The sequence below is a fragment of the Notamacropus eugenii genome, chromosome 1 (assembly GCF_028372415.1).
Source record: "Notamacropus eugenii isolate mMacEug1 chromosome 1, mMacEug1.pri_v2, whole genome shotgun sequence".
NCBI classification, from domain to species: domain Eukaryota; kingdom Metazoa; phylum Chordata; class Mammalia; order Diprotodontia; family Macropodidae; genus Notamacropus; species Notamacropus eugenii.
Window position 1 is genome coordinate 355,767,266 of NC_092872.1, and position 24,264 is coordinate 355,791,529.

The 24,264-nt window shown below is 38.0% G+C and overlaps 1 protein-coding gene across 12 annotated transcripts in view; it reads right to left on the reverse strand.

Annotated features, from left to right (window-relative positions):
* Positions 1 to 24,264, reverse strand: part of EML1 (EMAP like 1) — a 303,648-nt gene that overhangs the window by 191,124 nt on the left and 88,260 nt on the right. For 8 of the 12 annotated variants that reach the window (XM_072630258.1, XM_072630257.1, XM_072630255.1 and 5 more), the window contains exon 1: positions 22,951 to 23,130. The exons of 3 other annotated variants lie outside the window; for them this stretch is intronic. In XM_072630258.1, the coding sequence (XP_072486359.1) occupies positions 22,951 to 23,017 (67 nt within the window). In that variant the 5' untranslated portion in view covers positions 23,018 to 23,130. Of the gene's footprint in view, positions 1 to 8,144; positions 9,829 to 22,950; positions 23,131 to 24,264 lie in introns of those variants that run through there. One more of the 12 variants, XM_072630252.1, reaches the window with a different exon arrangement.

Genomic DNA, 24,264 nt, shown 5'->3' on the forward strand with positions numbered 1-24,264 from the left:
AAGCAGAATTAGCTAAATGGAGGAGAAGTTTCAAAAGCTCACTGAACAAAATAATTCGTTGAAAGAGAGAATTGAGTCCAGGGAAAAGAATGACTATGAGTTAAACCAAGAAGTTAGCAAACAAAACCAAAAACTTTAAAAAATAAAAGCTCATGTGAAAGAACTCACTGGAAAAACAGCTGACCTGGAAAATAGATCCAGGAGAAAGAATTTAAAAATTATTGGGCTACCTGAAAGCCATGATCAAAAAAAGAGCCTAGACACTATCTTCCATGAAATTATGAAGGAAAACTGCCCTGATGTTATAGAATCAGAGGGCAAAATAGATATTGAAAAAATTCATCGATCTCCCCTGAAAGAAACCCAATCAGAGAAACTCCTAGGAATATTGTGGCCAAATTTCAGAGTTCCCAGATGAAGGAGAAAATACTGCAAGCAGCTAGAAAGAAACAATTTGAGTACTGTGGAAATACAATCAGGATAACACAGCATCTGGCAGCTTCAACATGAAAGGATCAAAGGGCTTGGAGTAAGATATTTCAGAAGTCAAAGGAACTGGGATTGAAGCCAAGAATCACCTACCCAGCATATCTGAATGTAACACTTCAAGGGAAAAAATTGGACATTCAATGATAGAGACAAATTTGAAGATTTCATGGCAAGGAAAAGACCAGATCTGTATTTAGAATTTTGACTTCCCAGGACAAGAATCAAGAGAAGCATGAAAAGGTAAACAGGAAAAAAAAAAAAAAAAGAAAAATCATAAAAGACTCTCTAAAGCTGAACTGTTTACATTACTACATGGAAAGAAAATATTTTTAACTCTTGAATCTTTTCTCAGTATTTGGGTAGTTGGAGAGATTGTACACACACATACACATAGATCGCGAGTACAGGGTGTGTTATATCAGAAGAGATGATATCCACATCCACACACACACAAAAAAATAAAATAAAAATCAAGGGGTGAGAAGGGGAGTAAGGAAATGGGGCAGGCTATAACTCATAAAAGAGATAAGAAAAATCTTATTCAATAGAGGAGATAAGGGAGAAGGGGAGGGGAGTGGAAAATAAAGCTACTCTCCCCATATGTGACTGAAGGAGGGAATAACATGCTCACTAAATCTGATATGAAAATTTATATACACCACAAGAAAGTAGGAGAGGAGGCAACAAGCGGAGTGAAGGGAATGTTAGAAGGGAGGGCAAATGGGAGAAGGGAGTCACTAGAAATAAACATTTTCGAGAAGAGACAAGGTCAATTGTAGGGGGGAAAAATAAGGGGGATAGGGTAGGTCAGAGGGCAATATAATTAGTATTACACAACATGATTACTATGGAAGTCTTTTGCAAAACAACACATGTGTAGTCTGTATTGAATTGCTTCCCTTCTTAGTGGGGCTAGGGAGGGAGGGAGGGAGGAAGAGAAGTTGGAATTCAAAGTAGTAGAAATGAATGTTGAGAATTTTTACTGCATATAACTGGGAAATAAGAATTACAGGGATAGGGGTATGGAAATTTATCTTGCCCTGCAAGAAAAGAAGGAAAATGGGGATAGGACAGGGGTGGGGGGTGATGGAAGGGAGGGTACATTGAAGGAAGGAGCAACCAGAATGCAAGGTATTAGGAAGTGGGGGCAGGGGGGTGATGGGGAGAAAAACTGGTCATGTTACAAAGTGAGGTAAAAGCAATTAGTATTAAAACAATAGACTGAATTAACTACTGAATAAATCAATGACATCTTTAGTTTGGAGAAAAGAATTTCAGTCTAAATTTCCTAGAGGAAGGTAACCTCTGATAAAAATCTGGCATTGATGGAAAAGTCAAGGTTTTAATGGTAAATTTGATTTTATGATTGCCATTTAATCAGCAACTAGAACATGTATAGAAAGACATGTAAGCCACTTAGGACTTGCCTCAAAAGATGTTACTTAGCCAAAGTGAAACTATAATCATATTTTAAATCTGGTTATAGGAACTTGCCATTTTTAGATGCTGTGGGACTACTAAGTGACTGTTCTTCTGAGTCTAACTCCAGGTATGGGAAGCAAGAAAGGCGATCCGAGCCTCCATTACATGATGCCAGTATGCTCCTGAGATGCTGGTATGAACTGCATAGGTGATCTCAAGGGAAGAGTGGGAGAGCAGCTGTTCAGCATGGGCCGAGGTGGGATTCTCCAGACTCAATTTCCCCACTGACACCTGGCAGACTTAAGCCTGACTGAATGCAAGCGGACAATCTATTCCTGCCTGGAATAGACATGAAGTTGGGGAGATATTGTTTCCCTGCAATGTCCCTACTCTTGGTGGCAATTCCCTATAGTCAAAAGGTTTGTAAGCTTAATACCAGATCTATTCAATTATAGATTATGGGTAGAGGAACATCGGAGGCTGCTTAAAATTAAGCTGTTAGGCATAGGACTTTAGACCAACAACATGAAGTTAGGGTCTTTTTTATTCTTAGTAATACTGAGGAGACAATTAGATCAAGAGATTGTGAAGTTAGCAACATAAATATTATCTATGTCTCAGTTGGCTTATGTTTAAAAAAAAAAATTCTTTTGTGGTCCATATTGTAAATGCCTTAAAAAGATGTATCACCTGACCAAAGGTTTGAATTGCTTTATCTGTTATAAACTGTGTTAAAAATAAATAAAAGAAAAAAACAGAAAAATGGAAAACTGGGGAAGAGCTATACTAAGAGAAAGAGGAAGGGAAAGGAAGAGTGAGGAAAATTATCTTGCAGAAAACAGGCATGCCAGGAAGAATTTTTATAATGAGGGGGAAAATCAGGGTTTGGGGTAGAGTGAGCAATGCTTTCAAAAAGAAAATAATACATATATATGTACGTGTGTGTGTGTATATGTATGTATGTGTATACATACACACACACACACACACACACGCACAGTTGGGTATAGAAATCTATTTTACCCAGGAAGTTGGAAAGGAAGGGGCTAAGAGAGAAGGAGGGTGGTAATAAAAGAGAGGGCAGGTTGAGGAAGGCAATGGCCAGAAAAAAAGGGTAGACACAGAATATAAGGGAGTCACAAGGGGTAGATTTCTCCAGGATGAGAAGAATGTTGATGAGGAGAAGTTTGGTGAGGATATACTATTTTTGAGTTCCGAATATTTATTTTTTCACTTAAGTTCATTAAATATATTGACTAACTTTCCAGTTATTTGTTTTCATGAAAATCCATCAATTCTGAAGTCTCTGAAAACAATAACTTCGTTTTATAAAGCACTTTCACTACAAAAGCACTAAGGGGTAGGTAGTGTAAGTATCTTTGTTTTATAGACAATGAGACAGCACACCACAGTAGCTATAGAGCTGGCATGGAAGCTAGGAAGATTTAAGTTCAAGTTCTGACTAAAATAGTACACTGGTTTTGTGATCCTGAGAAACTGCTTAACCTCTTGGTGCTCTAGTGGGCAACTCTAAGACTATATATTGCAAAAGTGATGTCAATATACACTCATAAGGGGAGGTTCCTTAGTTAGGAAGTCCTTATGAAACTGAAATCACAGGTATAGTCTTTATCACTAATTTATAGACAACAAAACTTAAGGTAAGAAAAGTTAAATGACTTACTTAAACTCATATAGCCAGTCAATGAAAAAATAAGGCCCTGGATCCAGGTCTTCTCCAAAGCACTATCTAGTGCTTTTCTTTCATATTATACTATACTAGAACTTAATTCCTAAATTATATTTTAGTGGTTCAAGATCATTATATCACAGAATAAAATTACATAATGGTGGTGGTTTAATGTAGATGACTACACTGAATTTTTCTCTTAAACTGAAGAAACAAGAACCAGTATAGAATTGGCCTGATGCACATGAGATAAAGTCTGATATACGACAACCCTTTGTGCCTTGAAATTAAAATAATGCATTTAAGCTTCTTGTCAAGCAGAGGAGGAGTACTTCTTAAAATCTTTTATGACGAAGTGTGGACAGAAATGATTTGAAGAGAAGTGGCTATCTTGCTATTTTCCTTTTATATTCCAACCTATGGACTATTATGTATATCTGCTTTTCATAAGTGATAAGAGTATTGAGATTTAAGTGCACCTCTTATTTACTGATTGAAAGCACCTTCATAGGCTGTTATGTACCTATTCTGCTCCCACATGATTCTAATATCTTGCACTGGATTTTTGTATTTTGAAATCTTTTCCTTTCATATACTTTGGAGATTATGAGTACTTGCCATGGGAATATCTATTAAGGAACACTGTTCTTAAGCTTCTCTGGGTCAGGTTTATGGTTAAGTACTTGGGGGCACCAGTTCTATCTGTAATGATGTTCTGGTTCCAGTACAGGTAATGTGCTGAATTCTCAAGCATATCTGGGTGTGGGGGAGGAAGGGCAGTATTTGTATTATGAATGATTGCATATATTGATTGCAAATTTCTAGTGTATAATTATATTTAGCTATCATTAATTAATTAGCAATGAGAGGCAACATGGTATAACAGAACAGCAGTCTCAAAGTCAAGAAGACCTGGATTCAAGACCTACCTCTGGCACATTTTAGTTAGTTAACACTGGGCAAGTCACCTAACTTCTAAAGGCCTTAGGCAACTCTTTCAGATGATAAATAACAAAACTGCATAACAAAATTCCTCACTGGGAATTCCCTACATCAATGAAGTTACAGATCCAGGCTAAAATGTACCAACAAGTAATGATGATGACAACTGGCTTATAGTGCTTTATGCTTTATAAAATGTTTTCTTCACAACAACCCTGTGAGATAGATATCACAAATATTTTTATCCTCATTTTATAGATGAGGGAACTATGGTTCAGCTAAGTGAAGTAATTTGCTTGCCATCAACCTCATCTTACTAATAAGTGTTGGAATTAGGATTCAATCCCAGTTCTGACTGGGTTCTAGGAAGAAATTCAGTGCTCTTTCCACCATACCATAACTATGACTTTTGTAGTTTCTACCACTATAAAACATACAGATCACTTTGAATATATGGAAATATGATAGCTAACTGAGCTATTTTTAGTCATTTTAATATGAACATTCAAATAAAAAATCAACAAATTTGTTTGGTTTTATATAGCAAAACTCTCAAGGGTTTGACTTAATTCTCTGTGGTTAGTTGCTTAACTTGAACTTAATGGTTTACACACAATATCAAGTTCAATACTCAGTTTTTAACTATTATTCATTATAACATTCTCCCAACATGACAATTCAATGCATCACATTAAAGGATACACTGTTGAAAAGATTTATCAACTGGCATTCATTCACTTTTGCCCCACAGGAAACTTTTTTCTTATAGTTCCATCCTATCTTTGATTCTTAAAATTATCCTATGTATATTCATAAGATTAGCTGCACAAACTAAGCACACCATAAAATGCCACTTGTAAAAGGCTTTAAAATTAACTCGTTTGTACAAAAATATGTAAAGTAAGTTTTCCAAGTCTTATCAACCTATATCTCACTTATCTATAACCTCCAGTGTGAAAGTATACCTGCAGGCTTCTGGAAACATTTTTAGTGCCACAAGTAAGAGGGTCGCTGCCTGCTTCAGTGATCCCCTCCCCAGAATCAACCCTAGCCTAGGGTAATGACCTCATTCATCTCCTGCCCTTCAGGGTCTGATCTGGGACACACCCATCCTTCTGACTGGGCTCCTGTACCTCCACCTGCTCCTGCCTACTGTGAGGTAAGACTCCTAGGATCTCATCAACATCAACATTTGCAGGAGGATGAACCTCATTTGCTGTGAGGACCTTGGGCTAATCCTGGGCCTCTTTAAATGGCTCTCTCTCCAACTACTGATACTCTGTGTAGACTCACTACTCAATGTTTAGCTTACTGCCATTCTTTCATGCTTTTCCCATTCCAATAATTCTAAACCCTTGACTGCTTATAAACAAATCCTACTCCCCATCCTCAACTCATACCTACCTCACTCCTATCTACCTCAACCCTACCCCACTAAAGCCCTACTCCAAATTTTCCTACCCTTCTAAAATTCCTGCAATCCATGATAACTGGGTCCACTATAAATTTGTTATCTAGTCTCAACTGGGCCTTCACTATAGCAAGGCAAACATTCTATTCCCTCCCAATCAATTTGCAAACTCACTCTGCACAGCAGCTGTTCTAAATATTCTCACATCTGTTAAGATTCTCATAGTACCCCTTTCCCCTACGCCCTCTTAGCTGAGGCAGTCACCTCATACTTCACCAAAGACTTTATGTGCATTCACCAAGAGCTTCCCCTTCCACCCTCCTCTTCATCTCATATCATGTAGACATCCTCCTGCCCCCACAGTCTCCTACTTAACTAAGCTTCAAATGAAAAGATGGCCCTTTGTCTTGCAAAGGCCAACATTTGATTTAATCTCCTTCTACCTTCTCTAGCAAATTGTCCCCATTTATCTTCAATAACTCCTATCTACTTGCTCTTTCCCAGCTACCTATGAACATATCTCTCCTACCTATTAAAAAAAAATACCCTCACTGGATTTTACTATACCCATTAGATGTCATCTTATATCCCTCTTCCCCTACATGGCTTAACTTCTTAAGAGGGTCAATAGTCTGCCAGCAATAAATAATCATTTATTAAGTGCTTTTTTATTTATCTGTGCTGGCCACTGTGCTGAGCACCTCCACTTCTTTGCCCCTCATTCTGTTTTACCCCCTCTGCAATTTAGCTTCTGGACTCATCATTCCAGGAAAATTGCTTTCTCCAAAGTTGCCAGTAATCTACTAATTGATAAGTATAATGGTCTTCTCTTAATGCCTATCCATCTTAAACTCTCCACAGCCTTTGATCTTTATTTATCACCTTCTCTTCCTGGTACTCTTTCCTTACTAAGTCATAGTTCAACTTTCTTCTAGTTCTCCTCCTATCTGTATGATCATTCCTTCTCAGTTTCCTTTGCTGATTCTTCATCCTTTCATAGTATACTAATCATGAATATTCCCCAAGTCTCTGTCCTAGATCCCTCATTGTTTTATTCTATACCATGCCACTTGGTGATTTTATCAGCTCCCATGGATTCAATTAGCATCAGTATGAAGATTATTTCTAGATCCATAGGTCTAGTTTTGGTCTCTCTCCTGAGTTATAGTCCTATATCTCCAATTACTTTTTTTTGACACTTCACACTCAACTTGTCTAAAACAAAACTCATTATCTTTCTTCCCAAACTCACTCTTTCCAATTTCCCAATTACTTTCAAGAACATCCTTGCCTCCTCACCCTTGTTTATCTCACACATCCAATCCACTGCCAAAACTTGTCAATTCATGACATCTCTCCTATATGTCCCCTCCTCTCTATTTACATAGCAACAGCCCTAGTTCAGGTTTTCATTGTTTCCTAGAAATAGCCTACTAATTGGTCTCCCTGCTTCTTACCTCTCTAATCCATTCAGCTGCCAAGGTTGTTTTTGTTGTTTTCCCTAAAGCATAGCTCTATGTCACTGCCTGCTCAGTGACCTCCAATAAACCACTATAACCACTAGCATCGAATATAAACTCCAGTGTTTGTCATTTAAAGCACCTGTACAACCTTTCCTATCTTTCTAATTTCCTTACATTTTACCCCCTACTCCTATGATCCAGCTACACCGGCCTACTTGAAGTTCTCCAAATATGACACTTCAGCCCCTGTCCCTGTTCCTTATGCCAGTTGTCGTTAGCTCCCTCACCTTTGCCTCTCTGTTTCCCTGGCTTCCTTTAAGACTCAGCTTAAGTCTCATCTTCTGCAGCAGGTTCCCCCCCACCCCAGGTCCTAGTGATTTCCCTTCTCAGATTACTTTCCAACTATTGGATGTATGTATGTATATCGACACATATATCTATATACATACATGCATATAATATTTAATATATTATATATATACACACAAAAAAATATACTATTTACTTGTTGTCTCTCATATTGCAGTGTGTACTCCTTAAGGATAGGAGCTGTTTTTGCCCTTTGTTTATCCCTAGCACTTAGCATTTTGCCTAGAATTTAATAAATGCTTGTCGGCTGCCAAAAACATTTATCATATTCCTTCCTTGTCACTGTCACCACCCTTGATCCATACTTCATTCCGCACTGAATAGACTATTAAAATAGTTTAATAATTATTCTCCCTACCTCCAGTCTCTCTAGGTAACCTCTTCTTAACTTCATCCTTCACAGCCAGAAAAATCTTCCTAATGGATAGCTTTAAACATATCACTTCACAGATTCATAAAACTTCAATGGCTTCCCAATGCCTGCTGAATAAAATATACACATTCTTTAGCCTGGTATTCAAGGCCTTTCCCGATCTGACTTGAATTCTGCATATTCCTAGCTTTATGTCATACAACTTCCCTTTATATAATCTATGTTTCAGTCAAAAGAGACAATTATTCATAATCTCATTTTGGTCATCCATTATTCCTATAATAGACACCTGTCCTCCCCTCATCTCCCCTGTTGAAATCCTTCTTTTCTTCAAGAGGTAGTTCTGGTGCTACATCTATCATGAAATCTTATTTCCTTTCCTTCCCGCCAGACAGGAATGATTCATTCCCTAAGACTCAAATCTCCTATGCTATTCTCTTTTGATCTTTCCAGCAAACTTACTATATTCTAATTGGTATTATAGTTATGTATGCACATCTTATTCCTCGTACTAAACTTTGAACTCTGTGTTCAGAGACATGTCTAGTTTCATCCTTGGAATTTCTGTATCAGAATTTAATATTATTAAGTTGAACTTCTAGCTATTTTTACCTTTCCTTCCTTGGACCTAACATAAAACTTTTTACTTTTTTATGATTTTATAAATATTCCATTCTTTATATAATTATTGTGTTTTATGCAATTTCAGATCTTCATGAAAGAAGCTTGGGAAAATGCCCCCTAGACCACAGGAGCAAAGATCAACTTTTAAAAATGAGCAAAAAAAGCCAAATAGAGCCCTGACCATCAAAAGCTACTATAGAGACAGGGAAGATCAAAATACAAACTCAGAAGATGACAACAATGTCAAAATGCCTACATGTGAAGCCTCAAAGAGAAATATGAATTGGTCTCAAACCCAAAAAATCCTCTTGTAAGAGCTCAAAAAGGACTTTAAAAATCAACTAGAAACATAGAAGAAATACTGGGCAAAGAAATGAGAGCCTTGCAGAAGAATTATGAAAAAAATAATTCAAAATAAAAAGTCAACATCTTGAAAAAATAAGCACTGAAACTGTCTGAAGAAAACACCTTCTTGAAAAAGAGAATTGGGGGGCGGAGCCAAGATGGTGGAGTAGAAAGATGCACATACACATAGCTCTGAACCCACAACCCATAGAATATCTGTAAAAAGGAACTCACAGCAAATTCTGGAGCAGTAGAGGCCACAGAACAGTGGAGCAAAGGAGATTTCTGTTCCAGAGGGACCTACAAACCTCTCACAAAAGGTCCGTCGTGGTGCGGACGCGGAGCCCAGCCCAGCCCTGCTGCAGCCATGGCACGGAAAGGAGCAGATCTGAGTGGGCTTCAGGGACAGGATCTCCAGCGGCCGCGCAGGTCCCTCCACCCACAGGTGACAGGGGTTAGTGAGAGGGTCTCTTTGGCGGGTTGAGAGGGGAGTGGGGTTCCCCCATAACTCAGGCCCCCTCGGGAGGCAGCAGCTGAGGCAGCGGCAGACCAGGGCTCCCCAAGCAGGCAGGAGTTCGGATCCATTGTTGAAGGTCTCCATGTAAACCCCCTGAGGGAACTGAGCCCGAGAGGCAGCTCTACCCTGAGCTGAGCACCTGAACTTAATCTCACACTGAATAGCAGCCCTGCCCCCTCCCAAAGCCCTGAGGCTGGGAAGCAGCATTTGAATCTCAGACCCCAAGCTGTGGCTAGGAGGATCAGGAGGCTAGGTGGGTGTGAGGAGAATATTCAGAGGTCAAGTCACTGGCTGGGAAAATGCCCAGAAAAGGGAAAAGAAATAAGACTATAGAAGGTTACTTTCTTGGTGAATAGGCATTTCCTCCCTTCCTTTCTGATGAGGAAGAACAATGCTTACCATCAGGCAAAGACACAGAAGTCAAGGCCTCTGTATCCCAGCTCACTCAATGGGCTCAGGCCATGGAAGAGCTCAAAAAGAATTTTGAAAATCAAGTTAGAGAGGTGGAGGAAAAGCTGGGAAGAGAAATGAGAGACATGCAGTCAAAGCATGAACAGCAGGTCAGCACCCTGCTAAAGGAGACCCAAAAAAATGCTGAAGAAAATCACACCTTGAAAAACAGGCTAACTCAATTGGCAAAAGAGGTTCAAAAAGCCAATGAGGAGAAGAATGCTTTCAAAAGCAGAATCAGCCAAATGGAAAAGGAGATTCAAAAGCTCACTGAAGAAAATAGTTCTTTCAAAATTAGAATGGAACAGATGGAGGCTAATGACTTTATGAGAAACCAAGAAATCACAAAACAAAACCAAAAGAATGAAAAAATGGAAGATAATGTGAAATCTCTCATTGGAAAAGCAACTGACCTGGAAAATAGATCCAGGAGAGACAATTTAAAAATTATGGGACTACCTGAAAGCCAGGATCAAAAAAAGAGCCTAGATATCATTTTCATGAAATTATCAAGGAAAACTGCCCTGAGATTCTAGAACCAGAGGGCAAAATAAATATTCAAGGAATCCACAGAACACCGCCTGAAAGAGATCCAAAAAGAGAAACTCCTAGGAACATTGTGGCCAAATTCCAGAGTTCCCAGGTCAAGGAGAAAATATTGCAAGCAGCTAGAAGGAAACAATTCAAGTATTGTGGAAATACAATCAGGATAACACAAGATCTAGCAGCTTCTACATTAAGGGATCAAAGGGCATGGAATAGGATATTCCAGAAGTCAAAGGAACTAGGACTAAAACCAAGAATCACCTACCCAGCAAAACTGAGTATAATACTTCAGGGGAAAAATTGGTCTTTCAATGAAATAGAGGACTTTCAAGCATTCTTGATGAAAAGACCAGAGCTGAAAAGAAAATTTGACTTTCAAACACAAGAATGAAGAGAAGCATGAAAAGGTGAACAGCAAAGAGAAGTCATAAGGGACTTACTAAAGTTGAACTGTTTACATTCCTATATGGAAAGACAATATTTGTAACTCTTGAAACTATTCAGTATCTGGGTACTGGGTGGGATTACACACACACACACGCACACACGCACACACACATAGAAACAGAGTGCACAGGCTGAATTGAAGAGGATGGGATCATATCTTAAAAAAAATGAAACCAAGCAGTGAGAGAGAAATATATTGGGAGGAGAAAGGGAGAAATGGAATGGGGCAAATTATCTCTCATAAAAGAGGCAAGCAAAAGACTTATTAGTGGAGGGATAAAGAGGGGAGGTGAGAGAAAAACATAAAGTTTACTCTCATCACATTCCGCTAAAGGAAGGAATAAAATGCACACTCATTTTGGTATGAAAACCTATCTTACAATACAGGAAAGTGGGGGTGAAGGGGATAAGCAGGGTGGGAGGATGAGGGAAGGGAGGGCATGGGGAGGAGGGAGCAATTTGAGGTCGACACTCATGGGGAGGGACAGGAGCAAAAGAGAGAACAGAAGTAATGGGGGACAGGATAGGATGGAGGGAAATGTAGTTAGTCTTATACAACACAACTATTATGGAAGTCATTTGCAAAACTACACAGATTTGGCCTATATTGAATTGCTTGCCTTCCAAAGGGAAGGGGTGGGGAGGGAAGGAGGTAAAGAAGTTGGAACTCAAAGTGTTAGGAACAACTGTCAAGTAATGTTCTTGCCACTAGGAAATAAGAAATACAGGTAATGGGGTATAGAAAGTTATCTGGCCCTACAGGACAAAAGAGGAGATGGAGACAAGGGCAGAGAGGGATGATAGAAGAGAGAGCAGATTGGTCATATGGGCAATTAGAATGCTTGGTGTTTTGGGGGGGGAGGAGATAAAAGGGGAGAAAATTTGGAACCCAAAATTTTGTTAAAATGAATGCCAAATAAATAAATAAAACAAAAACAAACAAACAAAAAAAAGATTATTGGTAAGGGAACATCTGAGGCTGTCTAAAATTAAGCTATTAGGCATAGGACTTTAGACCAAGAACAATAAGTTAGGGTCTTTTAATTCTTAGTAACACTGTGGAAACAATTAGGTCAAGAGCTTGTGAAGTTAGCAACATAAATATTTGTGTCTTGGTTAATGTTTAAAAAAAAAAATTCTTTTGTGGTCCATATTGTAAATGCTTTAAAAAGAAGTATCACCTGACCAAAAGCTGGAATTGCTTTATCTGTTATAAACTGTGATAAAAATAAATTTAAAAAAACATTTCATTATTTCAAAAAGAAAAAAAAAAAGAAAAAAGAGAATTGGCCAAATGGGAAAAAAAATCCCCTGAAGAAAACAATTCCTTTAGAAGCAGAATTGGTCAAATGAAAAAAGATGTAAAAATACTAACTGAAGAAAATAATTTGTTAAAAGCTAAAAGTGGGCAAGTGAAAGCTAATAACTCTATGAGACATCAAGAATCAATTAAACAATATCAAGAGAATGAAAAAAATAGAAGAAGATGTAAAATATTGGAAAAAGTACCTGGAAAATAGATCCAGGAAAGATAATTTAAGAATTACTGGACTACCTGAAAGTCATGATAAAAAAAACAGCCTGGACAGCAGCATTCAGGAAATTATCAAGGAAAACTGCCCTGATATCCTAGAAGCAGAGGATAAAACAGTTATTGAAAGAATGCACTCATCACCTTCTGAAGGAAATCCCAAAATGAAAACTCCAAGAAATATTATAGCCAAATTCCAGAACTGTCAGATCAAGAAGAAAATACTGCAAGCAGCCAGAAAGAAACAATTTAAATATCAAGGAGCCACAGCCAGGATTACACAGGACTTAGCAGCTTCTATATTAAAGGATCAGAGGGCTTTGAGTATGATATTCTGGAAGGCAAAGGAGCTTAAATTACAACCAAGAATCAAGTACCCAGCAAAACTGAGCATAATCTTTCAGAGGAAAAGATAGCTATTCAATTGAACAGGGAACTTTCAAACTTTTTAATGAAAAGACCAAAGTGAAAAAGAAAATTCAATCTTCAAATATAAGACTCAAGTGAAGCAAAAAAAGGTAAACAGGAAAGAAAAAAAATCATATTATTCAATAAGATTAAATTTTTTACATCCCTACATGGGAAGATGATATTTATAACTCTTGAGAACTATGTCACTATTAAGGCAGTTAGAAGTAGTATACATAGAGAGAAGATGTGGGTATAAGTTGACTTTGATATGATAATACTCAAAACATTAAGGAGTGAAAAAAGGATTATACTGGGAGAAGAGGAAAGATGGAGGCAGAATCAAGTAAATTACATAACATGAAGAGCTGCAAAAGACCTATTACAGTAGAGGGAAAAAAGGAAGGGGGGTGTGAACATTGTCCGAATGCTTACTTACTCTCATTGGATTTGTCTCAAACATGGAATAATATGTACATACAATTCAATGGGGATAGAAAGGAATATACCTTTTTTTCTCAGAAGTACATGGAATTCACCTAAAAACCGATCATGTACTAGGGCATTAAAACTTCACAATCAAATGCAGAAAGGCAGAAATATTAAATGCATCCTTTTCAGATCAACTTGTAATAAAAATTATAAATTTTTATTTATTATAAAATTTATTATAAAATAAATAAATTACAAATAAAAATTGTAATAAAAATGGCCATGGAAAGATAGATTAAAAATTGATTGGAAACTAAATAATCTAATCCTAAAGAATGAGTAGGTCAAACAACAAATCATAGCAACAATCAATAATTTCATCAAAGAGAATGACAATAATGAGACAACATACCAAAACTTATGGAATGCTGCCAAGGTAGGTCTTAGGGGAAATTTTATATCTCAAAATGCTTGCACGAATAAAATTGAGAAAAATTAGATCAATGAATTAGGCAGTCAACTAAAAAAGTTAGAAAAAGAACAAATTAAAAATCCTCAATTAAATAACAAATTAGAAATTTGGAAAATCAAAGGAGAGATGAATAAAACTGGAAGTAAGAAAACTGTTGAATAAATAAAACTAGCTGGTTTTATGGGAAAAATCCAATAAAATAGTAAACCATTGAATAATTTGATTTTAAAAAAAAGAAGAAAACCAAATTACTAGTATCAAAAATGAAAAGGATGAATTCACTTTCAATGGAGAGGAAACTAAAACAATAATCAGAAGTTATTTTGCCCAACTCTATGCCAATAAATTTGACAATATAAGTGAAATGGATGAATATTTGAAAGAAAATAATTGCCCAGATTAACAGAAGAGGAAATAAAATACTTAAATAATCCCATTTCACAAAAAAGAAATTGAACAAGCCTTTAATGAACTCTGTAAGGAAAAGACCTCCAGGGCCAGATGGAATTCTACCAAACATTTAAAGAACAATTAATTCCAACATTATATGAACTATTTGGAAAAATAGGCAAAGGAGTTCCATCAAATTCCTTTTATAACACAAATATGATGCTGAAACTTAAACCAGGAAGAGCCAAAACAGAGAAAGAAAATTATAGACCAATTTACCTAATGAATATTGATGCAGAACTAAATATTAGCAAAGAGATTTTTAAATTGAATATTAGCAAAGAGATTACAGAAATTTATAACCAGGATATTACACTATGACCAGGTGAGATTTATACCAAGAATAGAGGGCTGGTTCAATATTAGGAAACTATCAGTATAACTGACCATATCAACAATAAAAGTGACAGAAATCACATGACTATCTCAATAGATGCAGAAAAAGCTTTTGACAATTTATTCCTATTAGAAACAACAGAAACCATAGTAATAAAGGAAGCATGCCTTAAAATGATAAACAGAATATTCTAAAACCATTAGCAAGCATTATCTGTAATAGGGATAAGCTAGAAGCATTCCCAATAAGATCAGGGGTGAAAAAAGGATGCCCACTTTCATCACTGTCATTCAATATTGTTCTAGAAATATTAGCTTTAGCAATAAGAGAAGAAAAAGAAAATGAAGCAATTAGAATAGGCAACGAGGAAACAAAACTATCACTCTTTGCAGATGATGATGATATACTTAGAGAATCCAAAAGAATCAATAAAAAACTACTTCAAAAAATTAACAACTTTAGCCCAACTGCAGGATATAAAACAAATCCACACAAATCATCATCATTTCTATACATAACCAACAAAGTCCAGCATCAAGAGATATAAAGAGAAATTCCATTTAAAATAATCACAGAAAATATAAAATATTTGGGAGACTAACTGCCAAGACAAACCCAGGAACTACATAAACACAATTACAAAACGCTTTTCACACAAATAAAGTCAGATCTAAACAATCTAAATGAAATGACAATTTTACCTAAGTTAATTTACCTATTCAGTGCCATATCAATCAAATATTAAAAAAAATATTTTGGAAAGCTAGAAAAATAATAACTAAATTCATCTGGAGGAGCAAAAATTCAAGAATATCAGGAGAATTAATGAAAAAGTGCAAAAGAAGATGGTCCAGCCATACCAGTTCTACAACTGTATTATAAAGGAGCAATCATCAAAAACTATTTGGTACTGACCAAGAAATAGAATGGTGGATCAGTAGAACAGGTTAGGTACACAAAAAACTGTAGGAAATAACTATAGCAATCTACTGTTTGATAAATACAAAGATTTCAGCTTCTGGAATAAGAATTTACTGTTTGACAAAATTTGGAAAATAATATGGCAGAAACTAGGCCTATACCAAGATAAAATAAAAATGGGTACATGATTTAGACATAAAGGGTGATACCATAAGCAAATTAGGGGAGCAAGGAATAGTTTACCTGTCAGAACTATACAGAAGAGAAATAATGACCAAATAAGAGAGAGAGAACATAATTAAATGCAAAATGGATAATTTTGATTGCTGGAAAACAATTTTTGCAACCTGTATTTCTGATAAAGTCCTCATTTCTACAATATATAGAGAACTGAATCAAATTTATAAGAATACAAGTCATTTCCCAATTAATAAATGATCAAAGGATATGAACAGGCAATTTTCAGAGGAAGAAATTAAAGATATCTATATTCATGTGAAAAAATGCTCTAAATTACTACTGATTGGAGAAATGCAAATTAAAACAACTCTGAGGTACCACCTCACACCTATCAGTTTGGCTAATATGACAGAAAAGAAAAAGGATAAATATTGGAGAAGATGTGGGAAAACTGGAACACTAATGCATTCCTGGTAGAGTTGTGAGCTGATCCAACCATTCTGGAGAGGAATTTGGAACTATGCCTACAGGGCCATAAAACTGTGCATACCCTTTGATCCAACAATACCACTACTAGGTCTGTATCCCAAAGAGATCATAAAAATGGGACAAGGACTCACATGTTTAAAAATATTTATAGCAGCTCTTTTTCTGGTGGTAAGGAATTATAAATTGTGGCAATGCCCATCAATTGGGGAATGGCTAAACAAGCTGTGGTATATGAATATAATGGAATATTACTGCTCTATAAAAAATTTTGAGCAGGCAGACTTCAGAAAAACCTGGAAAGACTTACGTGAACTGATGCTGAGTGAAGTGAGCAGAATCAGGAGAACGTTCTACACCGCAACAGCAACAATGTGTAATGATATGACAGATTTAGCTCTTCTTGACAATACAATGATCAGACAATTCCAAATGAATCATGATGGAAAATGCTATTCACATCCAGAGAAAGAACTTATGGAGTCTGAATGCAGATGGAAGGATACAATTTTCAATTTTTTGTTGTTTTTAGTTTTTTTCTTCATCATGGTTTTCCCCTTTTTTCCTGATTCTTCTTTCTCAATATGACTAATGTGGAAATATGTTTAACATAATTGTATATGTATAACTTATAGCAGATTGCCTGTTGTCTGGAGGGGAAAGGGAAGGAAGAAGAACAATTTGGAACTCAAAAATCTTTTAAAAAAAAATGAATGCTCAAAACTATTTTAACACATAATTGGAAAAAAGTTGGAAAAGCAAAGAAAATACTCTGAAGTGTAAAACTTAAAAAAAAAGAAAACAAAAGAAAAGCAGTCTTGGCCAAATGGAAAATGAGATACAAAAGCTCACTGAAGAAATGAATTAGGCAAGTGGAAGCTGAAGACTCTATGAGACATCAAGAATCAGTCAAACAAAATCAAAAGCATGAAAATAATAGAAGAAAATGGGAAATATCTCATTGGAAAATAACTGACCTAGAAAATAGATCCAGGAGAGATAATTTAAGGATTACTGGACTACTTGAATCAAGTCAAGATAAAAAAAAAGAACTTAGACATCATCTTTCAAGAAATTATCAAGGAAAACTATTCTGATATTCTAGAACCAAAGGGTAAAATAAAAATTGAAAGAATCTACTAATCACCTCCTGAAAGAGATCCCAAAATCAAAACTCTCAGGAATACTACAGCCACATTCCAGACCTCACAAGTCAAGGAGAAAATACTGCAAGCAGCCAAAAAGAAAAAAATTTACATACTTTAGAACCAGTCAGGATAAATACAAAATTTAAAAGCTTCTACATTAAAGGATTAGAGGACTTAGAATATAATATTCCAGAGGCCAAAAGAGCTAGGATTACAATCAGGAATCACCTATCCAGCAAAACTGAGTGTAGTCATTCAGAGGAAAAAATAGACATTCAGTGAAATGAAGGACTTTCAACCATTCCTGAAGAAAAGACCAGGACTAAATAAAAATTTTACTTTCAGACACAAGATGCAAAAAAAAGTATAAAAAAAGTAAACAGGAAATAGAACTAATAAGAGATTTCATAAGTTTAAATTGTTTATATTCTTACATGGGAAAATGACATAACTCCCAAGAACTTTCTCATTATTAGGGTATTTAGAAGGAATATCCATAGACAGAAAGCAGAGATGTAAGTTGAATGTGAAGATATGATTATCTAAAAAATAAATAAATAAGGGATGAGAAAGAAGAATGCACTGGGAGAAGGGGAAAGGGAGAGGTAGCATGGGATGTTATCTTATATAAAAGATGTCTGAAGAGATTTTACAGCGAAGGGGGAGATGAGGGAAGTGGGGAGGAGAGCACATGTACCTCTCATCTGAATTGGCTCAAAGAGGGAATAATACACATATTCAGTTGGGTGTAGAAATCTATCTTACCATACAGGAAAGTAGGAAAGGAAGGGGTAAGAGAAGGGGGAGGAGCTGATAGAAGGGAGAGCAGTCTGGGGAAGGTAAAAGTCAGAAGCAAAACACTATTGAGAATGGAGACAGTGAAAGGAGAGAGAGAAGGATAAACAGGGAAAATAGGATGGAAGGAAATACACAGTTGGTAATCACTACTGCGAAATTTTTTTTTTTTATAATGAGTTTCTCTGATAAAGACTTCATTTCTCAAACATACAGAAAACTGAATGAAATCTATATAAATAAGAGTCATTCCTCAATTGATAAATGGTCAAAGGACACAAACAGTCAGTTTTCAGACAAAGTAATCAAAGTTATCTACAGTCATATAAATAAATCACTATTGATGAGAGAAATGCAAATTAAAACAATTTTGAGCTACTATCTCACACCTGTTAGATTGGCTAATATGACAGAAAGGGAAAATGACAAATGTTGGAGGGGATGTGGGAAAAGTAAAACCCTAATGTACTACTGGTGAAGTTGTATAATGATTCAACCATTCTGGAGAGCAATTTGGAATTTTATAAAGGGCTATAAAACTGTTCATATCCTTTGACCAAGCAATACCACAACTAGGTCTGTATCCCAAAGAGATAAAAAACAAAAAGGAAAAGGACCTTGTTTACAAAAGTATTGGGGAGATACACACATTTCTTTCAGTGGTGGCAAAGAATTGGAAATTGAGGGGGTGTCCATCAACTGGGGAATGGCTGAACAAGTTGTTGTATATAATTGTGATGAAATACTACTGTGCTTTAAGAAATGATGAGCACGGTACTCTCAGAAAAATCATGGAATGACTTACACAAACTGATGCAAAATGAAATGAGCAGAACTAGGAGAACATTGTATAGATAACAGCAATATTGTATGATGATCTACTATGAATAACTTAGTTATTCTCAGCAATACAATGATCCAAGACCATTCTGTAGGACTTATGATGAAAGGTATTGCTCATCTCCAGAGAAAGAGTTAGTACAGCTTGAATACAAATAAAGATACTTGTTCTTTAATTTATTTTTCTTAGGAGGCTTTTTGTCTGTGTTCTTATTCAAAGAATGACTTACAAGGAAATGTGTTTTGCATGACTGCACATGTATATAATCTATATCAAATTGCTTGCCTTCTCAATGAGGTGGGGAGGGAAGGGGAGAGAGAGAATTTGGACCTCAAAATTTGAAAAAAAAAAAAAGAATGTTAAAATTGTTTTACATGTAATTGGGAAAAAGTAAAATATTAAGAAAGATTTTTTTTTTTAATTTTCAAAAAAATCTCACCTCATTGTCATGTTCTAAATCACACTGCCCAATTTAGTATGCTGGCATATCAAGAATAGGGACTGGACCAGTGATTTCATTGACAGAGGAAACCCCAGAATGAGGAAATATCCTCAACCAATGTAAGTCAGCCCCTTTTCTGAAACTTGGTGTCTCAGAGAGTTGCACAGAGAGCACTGAGAGGATAAATAATTTGCTCAAGATAATATATATTGTATGTTTCAAAAGCAGGGTTTGAATATAGGTCTTCCTGGCTTTAAGGAAAGCTCTTTATTATGACATACTGCCTCTGTGTTTGCCTATTGATGACAGCAAAACTTCCTTCTTACCTGAAAGTACACAAATATAATTTTCTAGCTATATTTTTACATATCATATGAAGAGCCATAACAGTCTCAACCTAGAAAAAAAATGTATATATTTTCAGTTTATGCGGTAAATCTTTTAATTGGCCAATAAACTGAGAAGTCCCAAAATTTCATAGATGAATAATTTCACGATTGCTATCAAGGAACTCACTTGATGTCTACTAAGGATATAAATAGTTGTTCAGTCCTGTCTAATTCTTCATTACTCTATTTGAGATTTTCTTGACAGATACTGGAGTGGTTTGCCATTTCCTTATCCAGCTAATTTAACAAATGAGGAAACTGAAGCAAATAGGATTAAGTGACTTGCTCAGGGTGACACAGCTAGTAAGTGTCTGAGGTCACATTTGAACTCAGAAAGATGAGTCTTCCTGACTTTAGGCCTAGCACTTGAGTATCTACTTCACCATCAGGCTAATCAAGGGAACCTGTGTTCCAATACCAGATGACACTTCCTACCTATGTGATTCTGGACAAATGACAACCTCTCTGGGACTCAGTTTCATCTTCTGCAAAATGAAGAGGTTTTATCAAATGACCTCTGAAGTCCCTTCTAGCTCTTCTATCTCCATGATCCTAAGAATCAGAGTAAGTTAGATACTGTCAACTATTATTAACTTCCATCAAGAAGCTTAGATTTTTTAAGGTTGAAAACGCATAGAAATCTACTGCACTGGAATAAACACTGTTAGAACAAAATGAAAACCTATCTTCCATACATAGCAAATAGGAACTCCTTAAATCACATAGAAAGTAGCATGTTATTAATATGAAAAGGATGTACTAATAGCTTAGCACATTATGCAGCATATAGCCTTAGATGGAACTCTATGATCTCATTGGTATGGGGACTCTCTCACTACTAATCACAATTTTTGCACTTTTTTTATCTTGCGGAATTTCTGCAGATGTCTTTACATAAATACTCTATTAAAAGTCCACTTGATTTGCTGGAAATCTTTAATTTATTCTTTTACTACTTTGGAAGTAGTTCTAATGATACATCTTAAGTTTTACAAAAGTATTTTTCTCACACCTCACTGAAGCACTTGGTTTGCCCATTAGCTAACTATTTTTAAAAAAAGAAATCATAATGAATCTCCCTAGGATATGGAAGTCTGAACTTTAGATAAATATTATGTATATACTTATATGATTATATGTATACATATATTCATGAAGAAACAAAAAAATACTTGTTACTGTATCTAAAGATTAAATTATTATGATAGAGTTTATATACAGGTCAAAATTGAAAACAAATTACTTTATAACAAGAAAGTTCTCTCTCACTGAAACAAAAATAAAACAAATTAATCCAAGAAAGCTGGGATCTAGGCTTGTTTTCATTGCTCTACATATTCAAGTAAAATTTAGAGGATCATACTCACCAAAAACAAAAAAAAAACAAACACTTTGGAAAACATTTCTAAAGCAATAAATCAAATGTAGAAAATATGTATGAAACTTCTTTGTGTACAATTTTTCATACATCACGTTTCAGAGAAAATGCAGGATATTATGAACATATTTTTCATGCTTAAATTATGTTTCAAGAGTCTAGGATCACTTTTTAAAAACATACCCTGTCAATAAACTACAATTTTATTTTTCTTGCCCCTAAGAATCAAATAGAATCTAATGCACAAAAATCAGTTGAATACTTCTCTCGCATTAAAAAAAGTTTTTAATATAAACTCTAGACTTATTTAAGCGTTATTTCATGAAGAACAATGTAACTAAAGTAGGTTTGTTTGAAGTTTGGTTAGCAAGTTAATTCTTGTATTCATCTTTTGTTAATATTAAGTGATTTGTTTCTTTGCTCTTTTGCAACAGTAGTTGCCAAGAGAACCTACATAAAATACACAAAAAGCAACATATTTTGTTACAACAGTAACATTGTGTCTTGAACTTTCTCTTCTATTAATTTCCCCCCCTAATTTTCAAAGCACTATTTTAGCTTTCCCTTTGTGTCAATTACACTCTGAAAAGATTACTGCTAAGAAATCTGCCAGGACGTTGAGTTTCTATATTTTTTATTTTTATTTAAGTGTCAGTACCAAAAAGTCTTGGGATAAATATCGAAGAAATTTCAAAGAACAAAACTGGAAATCACTAGCAATTTATGCTTTTCTAAAAACGCACTAATGACACAACTGTGAGAGACTTCAGATAAGAATCTTCCCCCCTTATGAGACTGGATAAACTATACACGTGTCAAATGCACAAGATTTAGTGAGTGGGCAGTGGCTTTTACACGTCAGGGGGATAGAGTGGTTGGTTATTCAACAGGCCATGGAGGGACTTGGAGAGGATGTCATTCGCTCCATTTCATGCAGTTCGACACAACACCACAAATACACTCACCAGCGGTCACTTGTTGGGATGCTGGAAAGTCAAAGAGTTAACAGAAAATTCCGAATTTTTCCTGAAAACCCCAGAGCCAAATGCAACTTTTCCTTTTGGCAACAAACATTTCTTTTCCCACGGAAGTAAACTAAACTTTCCCTTGGACTTAACCGAGAAATGGGGAAGAAGTTTCTGCTTTTTCCCTGGGTGGGACAGGTTGGACTAAGAGAGCCACTCTGGACTGACTCCTCCGAGTCATCCAAGAAGCATGCCTCCCTTCCCCACTAACCTCCTTCAATGCCTCTTTTCCCTTTGCAGAGGAGCTAGTCTTGGAGCAGAAACAAGGGGAGGCAGCCGCCGCCACCACCACCACCACCACGGCCGCCGCCGCCGCCGCCGCCGCCGCAGCAGCAGCTTCCAAGCTCCTTTCTGCTTGCCTTCCCTCCCTCTTTTTTTTCTTCCAAGACCAGGTTTGCAGCCAGAATCCCCGAGAGATCTCTGTTCTCTCCCAGCTAGCGCCCCGCCGGGGGATACCGCAGCAGGAAGGGATGAATGGAGGGGGCGCGAGCTCTGCGAGGGATCTGGGGAAAGAGGCTCGCGAGGTGTGGAAGGGTGGGGAACGGGGGGAGCAGCAAAGAGAGACCCCCCCTCCCCGCGCGAGCTTGTATCCACAAACACAAACACACACGAGTCCCCTCTCCTTACCATTGCAGAACTGGAGCAGCGAGGAAGTGTCATAAAGGCTGCTGTAACTAGAAAATCCGTCCTCCATCCTGCAGCCGCGGCAGCTCCCGATTTACCCGGTCTCAGCGGCGGCTCCGAAGCCGAGCCTTGGCCGCCGCCGCCGCCGCTGCTGCTCTCGCCGCTTCTCACCCACACACTGAGCTCTAGGGCTGGGGCTGGGGCCGGCCCTGCTGTGGCGGCTGCTGCTGCCGGTTACCATGGCAACCTCCTTCACCCCGCCGGCGCCGCCGCCGCCGCGCGCTCTCCCAGGGCAGCTGCGGCCGCTCGCCCGCCCGCCCGCCTCGTGAACGAGGAAGGCGACCAAGGCCGGCCCGAGCTGGGGAAAGACAGACTCTGCCCGGGAGGGGGCGGACTTGGGGTGGCCGGGAGAGGGAGGGGGAAATAGGCGGCGAGAAGGAACGGGCATGTGTGGGGCGAGGAGCCGGCGCGGGAGAGGGGCGCTCTTTCTCCAGAGGGAAGGGGGGGCCCGAATGACCTCCTGGCCGCCCCCTCCTTGGGCGCGGCAGGTACCGACGGGGCCTAAGAACCAGCAGCGCCGAGGCGCGGGCCTCCCCTCCCCTCTCCCTGTATAACGGCCCCAGGCCGATCGCGCGCTGGGGAATCTCTCGCGTGAAGTAGCGGCCTCCGCCTGGCCGACCCGGGCGAGGGATGGAAATGGCGGCTGGGAGCAGGAATGAGCTTTTTTCCCCCCTTTTTGGGGGAATGTGTGTGTGTGTGTGCGCGTGTAGAGAGAACAAAGGAAAGGGGCTGAAGACACCCTCAGTAGTTGTAAGAGGATTGGAGGAGCTGCCTGAGAGAAGGCGGCCAGACCAAGGGCGGACGGGCAGGAACGAGCAGGCGCTGGGCCTGGGCGCCAAGGGCCCGAGCCTAGGGGCTCGCGCGGGGCCCCCGAGCGGAGGGAGGGGGCCCCCGGGACCGTCAGGGACGCACGTGCCCATCCGCGGGCGAGGCCCCCCGGCAGCAGGGGGCGGGGCCCAGGGGCCACCCGGGGCCGGCCCTCCCCTTCCCACAAAAATACTTTGTTTAAAAAACCCAAATCCCGGAGAGCATCAGTCCGGGCCCGGGGGCCATTCTTATCGTGTCCAGCACCAAACATGGACACACGTAGACGCCTCCTATGATGCTTTTTCCACGAGTTTAGCCCAACTTTAGTCTTGGCCAAGTCCTCCGGTTTTGTTCGAGGCTGCCTGCTCGCAAAGCACGGCCTCCAAGAGCTGGGGCGGGGGAGGGGGCAAAGAGGTGAGGAGTGCCAAGTGCAGAAGGGATGCTTTGGAG